The sequence below is a fragment of the Apium graveolens genome, chromosome 2, assembly GCF_009905375.1.
Source record: "Apium graveolens cultivar Ventura chromosome 2, ASM990537v1, whole genome shotgun sequence".
NCBI classification, from domain to species: domain Eukaryota; kingdom Viridiplantae; phylum Streptophyta; class Magnoliopsida; order Apiales; family Apiaceae; genus Apium; species Apium graveolens.
In genome coordinates, this window is record NC_133648.1 from 320100436 (window position 1) to 320115337 (window position 14902).

Consider the following 14902-nt stretch of genomic DNA (forward strand, 5'->3'; position numbering starts at 1 on the left):
CTGTTTGTACGTATTTCTAGACTTCAATAAAGTATAGTTTTATAATGTTTTTTTTTTAAAAAAAATTCTAAATAAAAGTTTAAATATGAAACTTTTTTTCAGATTTTTTTTTAAAAAAATATATATTATGGAAGTCTATTTTAAACGAGCATTGAAAAGCGTGCCGAAAAGTAACGTAAACAATTCAGTGGGACTGAGGGAGTACATTACTTGGGTGAAAAACCAAAATACCCACCATTTGGGAAAAAATGCCCAAAATGCCAATTGGCGGTACTGTGCGCCCAAAATACCCGTTGAATACGCATGTGAGAGATGCGTACCCACCATTTTAAATTTTTACAAACAATACGCATGTTCAACATGTGTGTTCACTTTTTGTATTTTAATGAATACGCATGTTGAACATGCGTATTCTTTATAAATCAAAAAGTGAATACGCATGTTGAACATGCGTATTGTTTGTAAAAATTTGAAATGGTGGGTACGCATCTCCAAAATGCGTATTTCGTGGGTATTTTGGGCGGTCCGCGCGCATCTGGGTATTTTGGGCAGTTGAAGGTGAAAAGTTGTGTATTTTGGGCATTTTTTCACATTACTTCATGATTACAGATTTCAGAAATCAAAATTATTAGGTTAAACTATCGATTTACGATTTATCAGATAAATTTTAAAAAATAAATAATTTATTAATAATTTATTAAATTAATTAAATATTTTAATCAATTTATCGACAATTTTTAAAAAATCGACCGATTTCGATAACACGTGCTACCCCTTAGTTAAGTTGGCTTGGTTGAAAGAGAAAGACATGATTAAATTTAAAAACTATTACAAGAGTCTGTTCCAGTCAACACCCAATGTTAAATTAACAGGTAGTATTCCCTTTCATTGTCTTCCCCTGTTCCTGTTCTTTCCACACCACCCTTCTTTGCTACAGTACCACTAAAGTACATCCATTCCAGTAAAATAAATATGAATCTCGATAAAATAATAATCGATAGCGTTATAATTTTATAAAAATAATTTTTTTTAATTTTTTTTGAAAAATATCTAAGTCGAAAAATAAATTTATAAAAATACTGTAATTTTTTTAAAAAATTTGCAAAAAAATTATTTTTCAATTTTTTTACAAAATTACGTTTTTTTGGCAACCGGAATCAACTGCATACAACCTTTTACCAGTTTATGTAACTACATGCAACCTTTAATCAACCAAAAAAACTTTATTCAACTAGTTGTATATTTGGTTGATTTTGGTTTATTGCGTATTTTTGTAAAAAAATTGAGAAGATAGTAAAATCGCAAGAAAACTTAGAAAACTTAGTATTTTTGGCAAATTTTCTATTTTTTATCCTAATATAATAAATACAGTATATTTTTGATATCGATAAAATAATAAAGTTAATAAAATAATATTTTTTCTCGATTTCAACGCACAAATCAAGTATATATAGACATGAACTAAGTTAGTTTAACTAACAAACCATCTTAAAAACAATGGCACAAGATCCTGAACAAGAGAGAAAGACTAGTTTCACCAGCCCAAGAATTAGTATTTCAGTGAAAAAAAAGTTATTTGAGTTTCTTAGACTTGAGCTGCCTGTTGCATCACCTGAGCAAAATGAAAACAACCCTTCATTGTTTTCAACACCACAAGGCCAAGAAAGTAAAGAAATGAGTGAAAAGAAAGAGAAAAAGATGAAGAAAAAAGGTGAAGAGGTGAAGAAAACTGATGAGGAGAAGCAAGAAGTTGTGCCTTTAGTTGGGTTCTTAGAGCTTTTTAGATTTGCTGATAGATTAGATTATGTTTTGATGGTGATTGGAAGTGTTGGAGCTTTTGTTCATGGCTTTGCTTTGCCTTTGTTTCTGAGATTCTTTGCTGATCTTGTTAATTCTTTTGGTGCTAATGTTAATGATCCTGATAAAATGACTCATGAAGTTGTTAAGGTATGTTTTGTTTTGTTTCTTGTGATGTTTTTTTAAGATTGTTTGTTTATAAGTAGAGATAGTAATGATTTTTTATTTTGTTTTGTAGTATGCATTTTACTTTCTTGTAGTTGGAGCTGCAATATGGGTTTCTTCATGGGCAGGTCAGTGTTAAGACATAATTTTGGGTTTTTTTTAGCTATGTACATCATTAATGTGTGTAGTCCTAAAGTCGGGGTTTTCACGGAAACAGTCTCCCTTGTGTACCTTAGAATGTAGAGTTAAGGTCTGCGTACATCTTGCTTTGTTTGTACTTTACGCTAGTAGCGGGATATATTGGGTATGTAAGTATATTGATTTGGAGTTTGATTATGCAGAAATAGCTTGTTGGATGTGGACCGGAGAGAGGCAAACAACTAGAATGAGAGTTGAGTACCTTGAAGCAGCTTTAAATCAGGATGTCCAGTATTTTGATACAGAAGTTAGAACATCAGATGTTGTTTTCGGAATTAACACGGATGCAGTTATGGTCCAAGATGCCATTAGTGAGAAGGTGGGGGAATGAGAAAGGAAACAATAGACTAGTACTAAAATTGGCAATCTTTATTTAAGTTTGTGTGAAGTATTATGTGCACTCTAAATAGCCATTTCTCATATTTTTTTTCTGTTGCAGTTGGGAAATTTTATTCATTATATGGCAACTTTTGCTTCTGGATTCATTGTCGGTTTCACAGCGGTTTGGCAGTTAGCTCTGGTCACACTGGCAGTGGTTCCTGTTATAGCTGTAATTGGAGGAGTTTATACCACTACATTATCCAAGCTCTCGGCTAAGAGTCAAGAAGCTCAGTTAGAAGCTGGCAATATCGCGGAGCAGGTGAGAAAGTTTTGAACAGCTTTAGCATACGTTTGAGCAAACTGGCACAGGATTTTTCTGTAATTGCTTGCTAAATCTTAGTAAAAGTGCAGAATGTAGCTCAAATTCGGACAGTAGTTGCATATGTTGGTGAATCGAGAGCATTAAAAGCCTACTCATCTGCGTTAAAGATCTCTCAGAGGCTTGGATATAAAACCGGGCTGTCAAAGGGATTGGGAATAGGGGCTACATACTTCACTGTGTTTTGTTGTTATGCACTTTTACTCTGGTATGGGGGTTATCTGGTCAGGCATCATTATACCAATGGAGGGCTTGCCATATCAACAATGTTTGCTGTTATGATTGGAGGAATGTAAGTACATTCTTAAGCATTATTCATGTGGCTACATTTTAAGTTAATATCACTAAAAGATTGTGTTCAATTACAGTGCTCTGGGACAATCTATCCCCAGTATGGCTGCATTTGCGAAGGCAAGAGTTGCAGCTGCTAAAATTTTCCGAATTATCGATCACAAACCAACTATAGACAAAAACAGCAAATCCGGCTTGGAATTAGACTCTGTATTGGGAAAAGTGGATATTAAAAATGTGAATTTCTCATACCCTGCAAGGCCAGATATACTTATATTAAACAATTTTTCTCTTACCGTTCCAGCTGGTAAGACCATAGCGTTGGTTGGAAGTAGTGGCTCTGGGAAAAGCACGGTGGTTTCCCTAATTGAAAGGTTCTACGATCCAACCTCAGGTAATACAATAACTGCCATTCTAGTATATGAGTTAATTGAAAGATTCTGCAGAACGCACAGATTTATTGCATCACTGACTCACTGTCGTGCATTTAGATATGCTTGAAGGTTCATGCTTTTAGTGTGTTATATGAATCTTGAATTCTCATTAATGTGTAGGTCAAGTTTTGCTAGATGGTAATGATATAAAGACAATGAAGCTTAAATGGCTAAGGGGGCAAATTGGGCTGGTGAGCCAGGAACCAGCTCTGTTTGCTACTACTATTAAAGAAAATATACTCTTGGGTAGGCCAGATGCAACTCTAGAAGAGATCGAAGAAGCTGCCAGAGTTTCCAATGTCCATTCTTTCATTATCAAGCTTACAGATGGTTATGACACTCAGGTTGGATTATTTTCACATCAACTATCCCCATTCTTTCAGAATAATAAAATTCTTGGAATAAATGAAATGCAGCGACAATTCTGAATTCTCATTTATTCTGAAATGGTGTTGACGATTCTGTAATGATTTTATAATATTTAGTTTTAGCAGGTATTATTGTTGCCAGTCAACTGATATCAAGTTTAAACTGAGCTATACCTATCTAAAATATATTGACAGGTTGGGGAAAGAGGACTGCAGCTGTCAGGTGGACAGAAGCAGAGAATAGCAATAGCAAGAGCAATGCTTAAAAATCCAGCAATATTGCTTCTGGATGAGGCAACCAGTGCACTGGACTCTGAGTCAGAAAAACTTGTACAAGAAGCGCTCGACTGTTTCATGATCGGGAGGACAACTCTCGTCATTGCCCACCGGTTATCAACCATAAGGAAAGCTGATTTAGTTGCGGTACTGCAGCAGGGTAGTGTTTCTGAAATAGGAACCCATGATGAACTTTTTGCCAAAGGAGAGAATGGAACATATGCCAAGCTCATTCGCCTACAGGAAATTGCTCATGAAACTGCACTCAATAATGCAAGAAAGAGTAGTGCGAGGTACTCCATAAACTGATACCTAAATTATATTTCGGCACTGCAGGCTGCAGCTGTTAATTGACATGATTTTTCCTTTGCAGACCTTCTAGTGCGAGGAACTCGGTGAGTTCACCTATAATGACCCGAAACTCCTCTTATGGCAGATCACCATATTCACGTCGATTATCTGATTTCTCTAATTCCGAATTTAGCTTATCCATAGATGGCTCGTATCCCAGTTATCGCCTTGAAAAACTTCCATTCAAGGAGCACGCTAGTTCCTTCTGGCGTCTTGCCAAGATGAACTCTCCTGAGTGGTCTTATGCCTTAGCTGGTTCTATAGGTTCAGTTGTTTGTGGTACCCTTAGTGCCTTCTTTGCATATGTCTTAAGTGCTGTTCTAAGTGTTTACTACAGTCAAGACCATGCTTACATGATAAGAGAAATTGGAAAGTACTGTTACCTCTTGATTGGGGTCTCCTCAGCTGCATTGATATTTAACACAATGCAATATTTCTTCTGGGATGTCGTGGGAGAAAATTTGACAAAACGTGTTAGAGAGAAAATGCTGTCAGCAGTGCTGAAAAACGAAATAGCTTGGTTCGATAAAGAGGAAAATGAGAGCTCTAGAATTGCCGCAAGGCTGGCTCTTGATGCCAATAATGTCAGATCAGTCATTGGGGATCGAATTTCAGTAATTATGCAGAACTCAGCGCTCTTGCTAGTTGCATGCACAGCAGGGTTTGTTTTGCAATGGCGGCTCGCCCTTGTCCTCATGGCCGTTTTCCCTTTAGTTGTTGCAGCCACAGTTTTGCAGGTTTGTTTTTGCAACCAATTCGGTGAACTGAACTATTATAGTAAAACTGTTGCAAGCAGGTCTTGCAGAAAATCAATATTTTGCTTCTTGAAATCCCCTTTATTCACTTTGGAAAAAATATCTCCATTCTTCATAAATTGCTCTTTATTGTTGTGTTGCAAACTTTTGTTACTAAGATGCTTGTGTTGTCCCAATTTCCAGCAGTGGTCTACTTTTAAAGTTCATATAAGAAAAAGAATTTAAGTGTTTACTATTCTTTCATGTATTTAAACAGAAAATGTTCATGGAAGGATTCTCTGGAGACCTAGAAGCTATTCATGCCAAAGCCACACAATTAGCTGGTGAAGCTGTGGCAAATGTAAGAACAATTGCTGCCTTCAATTCGGAATCCAAAATTGTGGCGCTTTACATCTTCAACCTCCAAGCACCATTGCGTCGCTGTTTTTATAAAGGACAGATTGCTGGATGTGGGTATGGAATTGCTCAATTTCTACTTTATGCTTCATATGCGCTAGGTCTTTGGTATTCTTCCTGGCTAGTGAAGCATGGGATCTCCGACTTCTCAAAAACGATCCGGGTTTTTATGGTTCTTATGGTCTCAGCAAATGGTGCAGCTGAAACACTGACACTGGCTCCTGACTTCATCAAGGGTGGCCGAGCTATGCAGTCCGTCTTTGACCTCATTGATCGCAAAACTGATATTGAGCCGGATGATCCAGATTGTATTGTGATGCCAAATAGCATTCGCGGAGACGTGGACCTAAAACATGTGGATTTTTGTTATCCCTCCCGCCCTGATATTTTAGTTTTCCGTGACCTTTCTCTCCGTGCTCGAGCTGGAAAAACCCTTGCCCTTGTTGGTCCAAGTGGATGCGGAAAGAGTTCAGTCATTGCGCTTATACAGAGATTCTACGAGCCATCATCTGGACGCGTTATGATTGACGGAAAGGACATCAGAAAGTACAATTTGAAGTCACTGAGACACCACATTGCAGTGGTGCCTCAGGAGCCTTGCCTCTTTGCTACCACCATATATGAGAACATAGCTTACGGACACGAATCAGCAACTGAAGCTGAGATAATTGAAGCAGCGACACTAGCAAATGCCCACAAGTTCATCTCTTCCTTGCCTGAAGGCTACAAAACATTTGTGGGGGAAAGAGGTGTTCAATTATCAGGAGGACAAAAGCAAAGAATAGCTATTGCTCGCGCTTTCATTAGGAAGGCAGAGCTCATGCTACTAGACGAGGCCACAAGCGCACTTGATGCAGAGTCTGAAATGAGTGTACAAGAGGCTCTAGAGCGTGCTTGCTCAGGAAAGACCACCATTGTGGTTGCACATCGCCTATCTACGATAAGAAATGCCAACGTCATTGCAGTTATAGACGATGGGAAAGTTGCAGAACAAGGTTCTCATTCGCATCTTCTTAAAAACTATCCTGATGGCTGTTACTCGCGTATGATACAGTTGCAAAAGTTTTCACACGGACAACCTACCATAAACATAGCGTCTGGATCAAGCTCGTCGATACTTCTTAAAGAGGACGGGGTTAACTAAAAGTTATATTCTTAATAACATCAATTATTTTTGTACTTGTTTTTGGTATAGTATAGTTTTGTGAATTACATGATCACTTACAATAGTATATGTTCTTGTTTAGCTTGTTTAAGCCTTTTGAGGATGTAAACAGATAGACAGCTATGGCTATAGTACATTGGAGAAATGGTTATAATGCTTACAGATAACCTAGCTATTATGAAACTTAGACCATAGCTTATACAATGAGCATCAACAGCAATAATGATCATTTTTACTAATCCAACAAGAGAACATGTAAAGATCTTAATATCTATATCCTATGACGTTTCACTAGCTTATAAATCGCGATCAATGTGACAGTGATAAGACGATAAGAGTCGACTTGGACCATACATAGTCTGGAAACATGATTGTTGACTTTAAGAATAGTTGCATATGCAGAGGAGGCCAGGATAGTGATAGCACCAGAGAGAAGTGATGGAAAGAAAGAAACAATAGAAAGGGCCAATTGACAATTGATGGATGCCTAATGGCTAATGTGCATGAGAGAAAAACAAGAGGCAAGTGGATTTAGAGATTGGACAAAGACTTTAGGAGCATTGATATGTAAAAATATCTTACAGTGAAAGATAACACAGATTGAAGTTCAACCACAACATTAATGCAGCATGTATATTCAGACTCAACATAGGAGTTTAGCAACTTAAATAATTAGACAAATATATTCTCTATATATTAAAAATTACTCGTATAATAAAACATTACTAAACAATAATACAAACATCCTAAATTTCCAATTATTACTTTAGTTATATTCTTAAAAATAAAATACACATCATAATAGCTATGAACTACAGATGAGTATAGCAGACATCTGTCTGCTAGGATGTGAGCCTCTTCAACATTTCAAAACTACAAAAGAAATTTTGTAATGCAGTAGCAGGGCACAAATGTTATATGATGAACAAGCCGGTTGCAAGGAGGATGAGAAACTAATGAGGTTCACGCTTTACACGGGCTTTGATTATCCCGGGAAGTGGAGGTGAGGTGGGAGTTCTACTCAGCTGTATGCTTAACTTAGATGGGGAGGTGATTTGAGGTTGGAATATGCTGGGAATGCTCGAGCTTTCACCTCTATCTAGTGGAAAATTGTGTGCTAAATCATTGGCGTCCGGTCTTTCACAAAATTTCATAGCCTTGAGGATGTAGTTGTCATCATAGAGCTCAAAAGGGGTGCTGCAATGATATAAATTGGAAACTGAGAAAGGTAGGAGAAGTAATAATGATGAAAAAGAAGAAATCTACAGTAATCAGTAAATCATATTGTTAATCAAGGTTACAACGAACATGCACATACTAAATATCAATAATTATAAAATGATAATATGGACTGAATAGTGAATCTACGGATGCATTCTCCTTGTTTATTCCTTCTCTTGCAGTGACGAAGGACAAATTTTCACACTAAATTTTTAGTTTATTGATTGATTGGTCAAAAAGTAGCAAATTAACTAGGTTCACAGAAAAAACTCAACATCGTCTCTACCAAGAAAAAAATCTATATGAAGCATCAGAAAAAGAAAAAAAAAGAGCAATTCTATATGTGGCTCCACGTCCATACCTGTTAAAGTCGAAGTGCACGAGTTGCATATCTTCTGATATTTCCACCTCTACAGTTGCATGAGGTCGGGTCTACAGTTTCAAAAGCCACAAGGGATGAGAACACTTGCTACAATAAGATAAGATCATAAATGGAGAAGAAAACACAACCATTTATGTTGCTTGTGGTGATACAATTATATAGAGGATATAAAATCCTAATCTAGCATACTCTTATGAAACTCAATCTATAACACAAGTGATCGGATTACTTCAAATTTCTATTAAGCCAAAGTTGGTTGTTCGCTAACTGTTCCTTTTGTATTCAGGTTTCAATTGCTTTGGCAACATTTAAGATTTAATAAAATTACTTTTGTATCAAGCAAGTTTTAAAAACTTGAGCCAACTAAACTTGTTTTTGACTCGGTCTCTCGTTCTAACAAAACATGGATGAAGTCACAAATTATTCCATAGGGACCACCAAAGAGGATGAACATTCTGATTTTGAGGTTTCACAGATCATAATGCTGAATGCTATCTTGGTAAATTATACCCATGAAAGAAAAATTATCTTAAAATTCACAATATTTACATTTACCTTAACTGAACCGCGGAAGAGATAATACTCATTTTTCAAAACACTACTTAAAAGGGAAAATCTAACTTGCTGTCAGAACTTACACTTACAATAAAGTAACTACATAATCACATTTACCTGCACAAGTATGAAAGGTAAAGCCACCCCTCCACTAGGAGCATCTCCAGAGCTGTATAATCGCTCATTCCGTTGTATAAGGTTTTGCAGACCTTCATACTTTGAGGGACGGAAGGAATGTTAGTACAAAGTCTGATTTTGACCATAACCCCATAGAAATATATGGCCATTACATCATACATTAGGTAGTGATTTATGGCAATCTTGCTTTTGCCTGATGTTTGAACACAGAAGTCAGAGGAATCAATACTAAATATATCTTACCTGGTCCTCTAGCTCTTGCAAATATGCTGCTTTCTTGTCAACGCTACTTTTCAGTCCTAGACGTTCACTCTGCAATTTCACAGCTTCTAGTGAATCAAATAAAAGATTTTTTTTTTAAACCTATCGAATAAGATATTTAATATTTGAACTTCTTTCTTTATTATTTAATTATTTGTTTTTCCTATGTCACTCATCAATGAAACTGATGATAATTAATATTCCAGTAAGGTCAAATAGGTAATATGGAGGAACAGAGGGATGTAAGGAAGTGTAGATAGAGAGACCTTTAATGCTTCAATGTCGCTCAAGCTAGTTTGAGGCAGACCCCTCCACTGTATTTCTTTCTTGTCTTTGGAAATAATATCCATAGCCATGAGAACGTTCAGAGCATCATATACCCTTCGACGTATGTTTTTTCCATCATATTTTTGCTGTGATGCATCAACAAAAAGAATTACATTACTTGTGAAAATTCAGGCTTTAAATTCTGGATAAGAATTTGAAAAAGAAAAACTATTGATTTAGTAGCCTCTTATGGAGACAAACCTGATCCGGAGATGACAGACTAAGATTAGGGTCAGAGAATTCAGCCACAAGTTCATCGGCAACCTTGCATGAATTCAATTGTTCAGATAATTTATCATAAAGTAGATGTTCATAATGAAAACTTATAAAATATCCACAAATAATATAATAATTGCAAACTCAGTTCATGTTTCTTTCCCGCATAGGATTTCGACTAGCATGCAGAACATGAATTATTGCCATTAAAACTATCGTAGAAGACTCCGCAAAAATAGGCATTTCTACATACAACAGTCAGATCATGTCACAAAAAATTCAAGGGACTGTGTAATTAACTATCCCATGCCTTCTGTACAAGTATTGTAAAGTTGACAAGAAAAACATCATACTTACCAATAATTGCACACAGTAAATTCTTATCAGGGTTCAGCGCGAGAAAAAAGAGTTGACTCGTAATAGTTTATTTTAGATTACATACCTAGACAATGAATTTGTGTTGCAAAACGATTGTTGCAGAATTAGGAATGATACATATGCGATTATTCTTCTATTCTATATATAAACCGTGTATCAACTACACAAACAAGTATAACTTATATTGAAAAAATATTCTAGAATTGTATAAATTTACACTTAAAAAAACTATTTTGCTATTGAAATAATGAAATTTATAAAAAGATTTTATAGAAAGCATGGCTTAGTGCATATTGAACCCACTCCATTACCCAAAAACTTCATTATACCCGGGGTACTTGTGTCAGTCACTAGTACATGGGTATGGACACTTATATTAAGCCAAAAAACTTTCAAAATACTGCCAAGTCCTACAGTTGGACTTGGACACGTATCCATGTTGGACACTTCGAGCGGAGTCCGGGTAACAAAGCCTATGAAGGTTGGAAAATCATAGATACATAGCTGGACTGCAGGAGATTTGGCACCTTAGTAAGGACTACGGAATTAAAAGGTACTGAATATCAATGTGCTTTTTCAAATAGTGATTTCTGATTTGAATCAAAAATTTACAGTCAATGTATTATTATGATTTCTGCTTTAAAACTCTTTTTTTATATATACAAAAACTCTTCTCTATACATTAACTGTGAAAATCATATTTAATTGTGTTCGTTACAACAGTGGTTACTTGTTCGGCATCATAGCTCATTGCTTGAACAATACAGGCTTGTCTAAAGACAAGGCTAAAGTACGATATGGGGCGAAGAGCTTGCTTCTGAATAAAATATAGCATAGTCAGTGAAATATAGTTAGGAGTTGCGACTCCAATTCTTGGATTTTTCATATTTGAGGCACTGGATCAGGAATGGTTGACCTATTGTCACAATTCCAATTTTGTATTCACTTTATAGATTTTTTTGATGTTTTAAGTTGTTGACTATTAGATAATATAGTTGAAAAAATCGGGTTGTTATACATATGCTCCCTTAAATTATTCCTGGAGAAAATTATTGCTTAGTGCTCTGACACAGAACACGGGTGCACTAGATGAACATGGTTATCCCAATAACCATCAAGTGAGATAAACTATTCTATCCCAATAGGAATTTCACAACATATAGGATTAAGATATGTAACTCATAAAAAGCCATAAAATTATTTCAAGCAGTCGCAGAATATGAATGAAAAATGCATGCCATCACATTTCTACAGTACTTGCTACTTCATGTGAAACAATGTAGAGCCTGTTAACCGTGCAGGCACATAACTAATAGCATTTCCTTGTTACTTAAGGGGTCATTGAACTGTTAAGTTTCATGACACGACTCGCAAGACACCATAGTTTAAATCAATCTCCCACGAAAACAATAACATTACTCTTCCTCTTATACAACTATCTATGTTAGGTTGTTAGGATAAAGAATCCTCTGTCTCTCTTTCTCAAGCAATCGCTATTTTCAAAAATACTCTAACCTCAAATCGTTAAAGCACATTCAACTCTACTTGGTAATTGGTAAATATTAATAATATTGTGCATAAAGCTCCACGATCATGCATGTCCACCATCATCTCTGGATATTCCTAAGATTAAATATGATAATGGCATATTCAATATTTCAAAACCCCGCCGAGAAATCGAGTACTTAGTGAGGTATAATCCAGTCATTCATCTCTAAACAGTTACAATATGAAAAAACAACGTAAACAACAATTTATATAAATTCGAGCAGCACATTAATTTCAAAGTGAACTTCGAAACTTTAGCTAACCTCGTTATAAGTGGTTCTGCCCTTGCTCTCCACTTTCTCACACACTGTGCAGAATAAAATACAATTTATAGATAAGAATATAAAAAGGCAACAGATAAACAAAAAATAAACATAAAAAGAAGCACGCAAATATTCACAAACCTTTCATGCTAAACTGTCGAAGTCCTCTGCCACTTTTATCCCCGTCAATGGCACTCTGTCCTCTTTTCTTCTTCTTAGGACTGTTTAGAAACTGGCGATTAGTTATACTATATAATTTCTTAGGATCGCAAGTCGCACCCACAAAAAAAATCAAATTTGATAAAACAAAATAAAAAACACAAAAGTATATACCACAATGATATAGCCAGGGTGAAATTGCAGACTGCTATTTTAAATGTCAACAAGAATGGAGACGCTCCTTCACTCAACACTCGTAAATACAATCAACTCATTTTGATGGAAAAGTCTCACGTGCGTATATCTCTAAACAACTCTCTAATTTTTCTGTTGGGCTTCAAGCAAGCCTTAACTCCATAACAGTATGATATTATCCACTCTGGGCCAAACCCACACACAAACATATTTGTTTTTGGACAACTCCCAAAAGGCCTCATACTAATGAAGTTATGTGGTTGCTTATTAACTAGCAATCAACTCCTCCCACAAACGACAACTCCCAACACTAGTTACAGGAGTCTACAGTCATCTTATGAAAGGCACCATGACACTCTAATTCGTTTTTAAAAAAAAATTCTTAGTGCTTCTTTGGTCGATTACAAATAAAAAGGAACTTCAACTACCAAGGAACTGCAATTAGCAAAAGTTGTTTGGTTGCCACTTTTTAAAAAAATCCGGGAAAGTGTAAGTTAAAAATTTCCACCAACATAAGAAAATGCACAAGCCTTAACGACCCTCTAGTCTTCTCCAAAACTACAAATCCCTACATGTAAAGCAAACATAGCATCCTACTTCCCACAAATAAAATACCAAGTACTAGTTCCAACTTCCCATGTGACTATGTGAGCCAAAGAAGCACTTATTTATCACAATTACTAATTTCTATATCTCATCTTAATTAAATTTCTACCACAAATACAATTACCAAAAAAATGACACACCATAATTATCATCAATAAATTCACATAAATCATAAAAAACGCGTTTCAACACAATGCACATAGGAACCACAATGTAACGGCGCAATACATGACTAGTCAACTAAATCCCCAATCACAAACAAAACCCCCAAAACCTTAACCGCCACCTACTGTCACTACATCAAGCTCATCGAATACCTGAAATTCACAAAAACACCTAAACAAACAAAATTATTCACAAAAAAAAAACAAATGGGCATGCCTCAAAATCAACCAAATTACAAAAATTCTTACAAAACAACCAAATGGGCTACCTTAAAATCAACAAAACCACACAAATTTCACCAAACCACACTACAAAAACATATCCAAACTAACAAAATCAAGAAAATAAAAAATACCCAACAGGGGCTTGAGAAGCAGCATCATCATTATCATTATCATTATCAACATCAGTATCAATTGGAGCTTGAATATGAAGATGATTTAAATTAAGAAAAGTGTTGTTTGCGTTTGTGCCACTGCTGCTAGACACAGATTGAGCAGATGGGGCCCTCATTGATGCAAACACAATTGGGGGTGGGAAAAAAAATGAAAACCAGGGTTTTAACTATATAGGTTTACTTCCGGTTCGATTCTTGCTTATCCCGAAATTTATTTACTGTTTTATATTAACTGGGAAGATGATGCAGTGAAATTTACAGGTGCATTAAGTGATACGGAGCGAGGGAAACTGTAATAAACAAATGGAAGTAAATTAACAAATGACTTTAGTATTAGGGTGAGTAATTAATTAATGTAAGTAATGGTAAATTCAGTTTCGGTCACGCACTAAACAAACTTTTTTAAAATAAAAAATAAAATTGAAAGCAAAATTTTTATTAGATCTATATTTATATATTATAAAATAAAGGTTTGGGTGAATGGCAAAATAAATTAGTCCATAATTCGATATTTATAAAAGCCCAAAGACTCCTGCATATCATCCTAAAGGCCATATTATGTAGCACTTTTTTGCTGAAAAACTGTAAAAAGGTATTTGTTAAATTCTAAAAACTACTCACAACAGTTTTTTGCAGAAAAACTGTAAAAAGATGTTTGGTAATTTCTAAAAGCCGCGCTGTCTGAAAAAGCGTTTTTGATCTAAAAAGCTGATGTTAGCAAAAACATGTCCCTGTATACTTTTTGAAAAAACTGATTTCAGCTTTTGCACGAAGTAGGTATCAGTTTCAGCATAAAACATTCTCAAAAACATTATTTTTATATATTATATCTCAAAACATGCATAAATTTAAAAAAATTATCAAACAGTTATTTAATTTTCCTGACAGCACTTTCAAACCGTCATTTAATTTTCCTGACAACATTTTTTTCATCAGCTAGCAGTTTTCAACAGCCCTCTCGAAACCAGGCTAAGGTAAAGAAAACCCAAGAATACCAATATACAAAAACATCCACCCTAGCTCATGAAACTGAACGACATCTATCTCTGTACTGTATTGTTAAAACTAACACATTTAGAGTTGAAAGTGCTCGGCTCTGTTGCTCAATCCCGAGAGTTGTTAGAAAAATGCTGCACTTTATAAGGTATATAAACCAAAATATTGAAAAAAAACACATTAAAAGTTTCAATTTGAT

At 35.4% G+C, this 14902-nt stretch overlaps 2 protein-coding genes across 2 annotated transcripts; one reads left to right on the forward strand and one right to left on the reverse strand.

Annotated features, from left to right (window-relative positions):
- The first annotated feature begins 1461 nt into the window (after positions 1 to 1461).
- Positions 1462 to 7063, forward strand: LOC141709037 (ABC transporter B family member 1-like). The gene is made up of 10 exons (XM_074512928.1): positions 1462 to 1947; positions 2036 to 2090; positions 2304 to 2479; positions 2600 to 2800; positions 2893 to 3152; positions 3229 to 3545; positions 3706 to 3929; positions 4149 to 4522; positions 4603 to 5317; positions 5592 to 7063. Exons 1-10 carry the CDS (start codon positions 1498 to 1500, stop codon positions 6873 to 6875), a joined length of 4056 nt encoding a protein of 1351 aa, XP_074369029.1. The 5' UTR covers positions 1462 to 1497; the 3' UTR covers positions 6876 to 7063.
- A 566-nt stretch (positions 7064 to 7629) lies between these two features.
- LOC141709038 (transcription factor-like protein DPB) lies at positions 7630 to 14000 on the reverse strand. The gene is made up of 9 exons (XM_074512929.1): positions 13666 to 14000; positions 12327 to 12406; positions 12186 to 12229; positions 9982 to 10044; positions 9720 to 9866; positions 9436 to 9504; positions 9172 to 9270; positions 8479 to 8549; positions 7630 to 8093 (listed from the first exon to the last, which is right to left on the reverse strand). The coding sequence occupies exons 1-9, from the start codon at positions 13821 to 13823 to the stop codon at positions 7850 to 7852; spliced, it is 975 nt and encodes a 324-aa protein (XP_074369030.1). The 5' UTR covers positions 13824 to 14000; the 3' UTR covers positions 7630 to 7849.
- Positions 14001 to 14902: the final 902 nt, after the last annotated feature.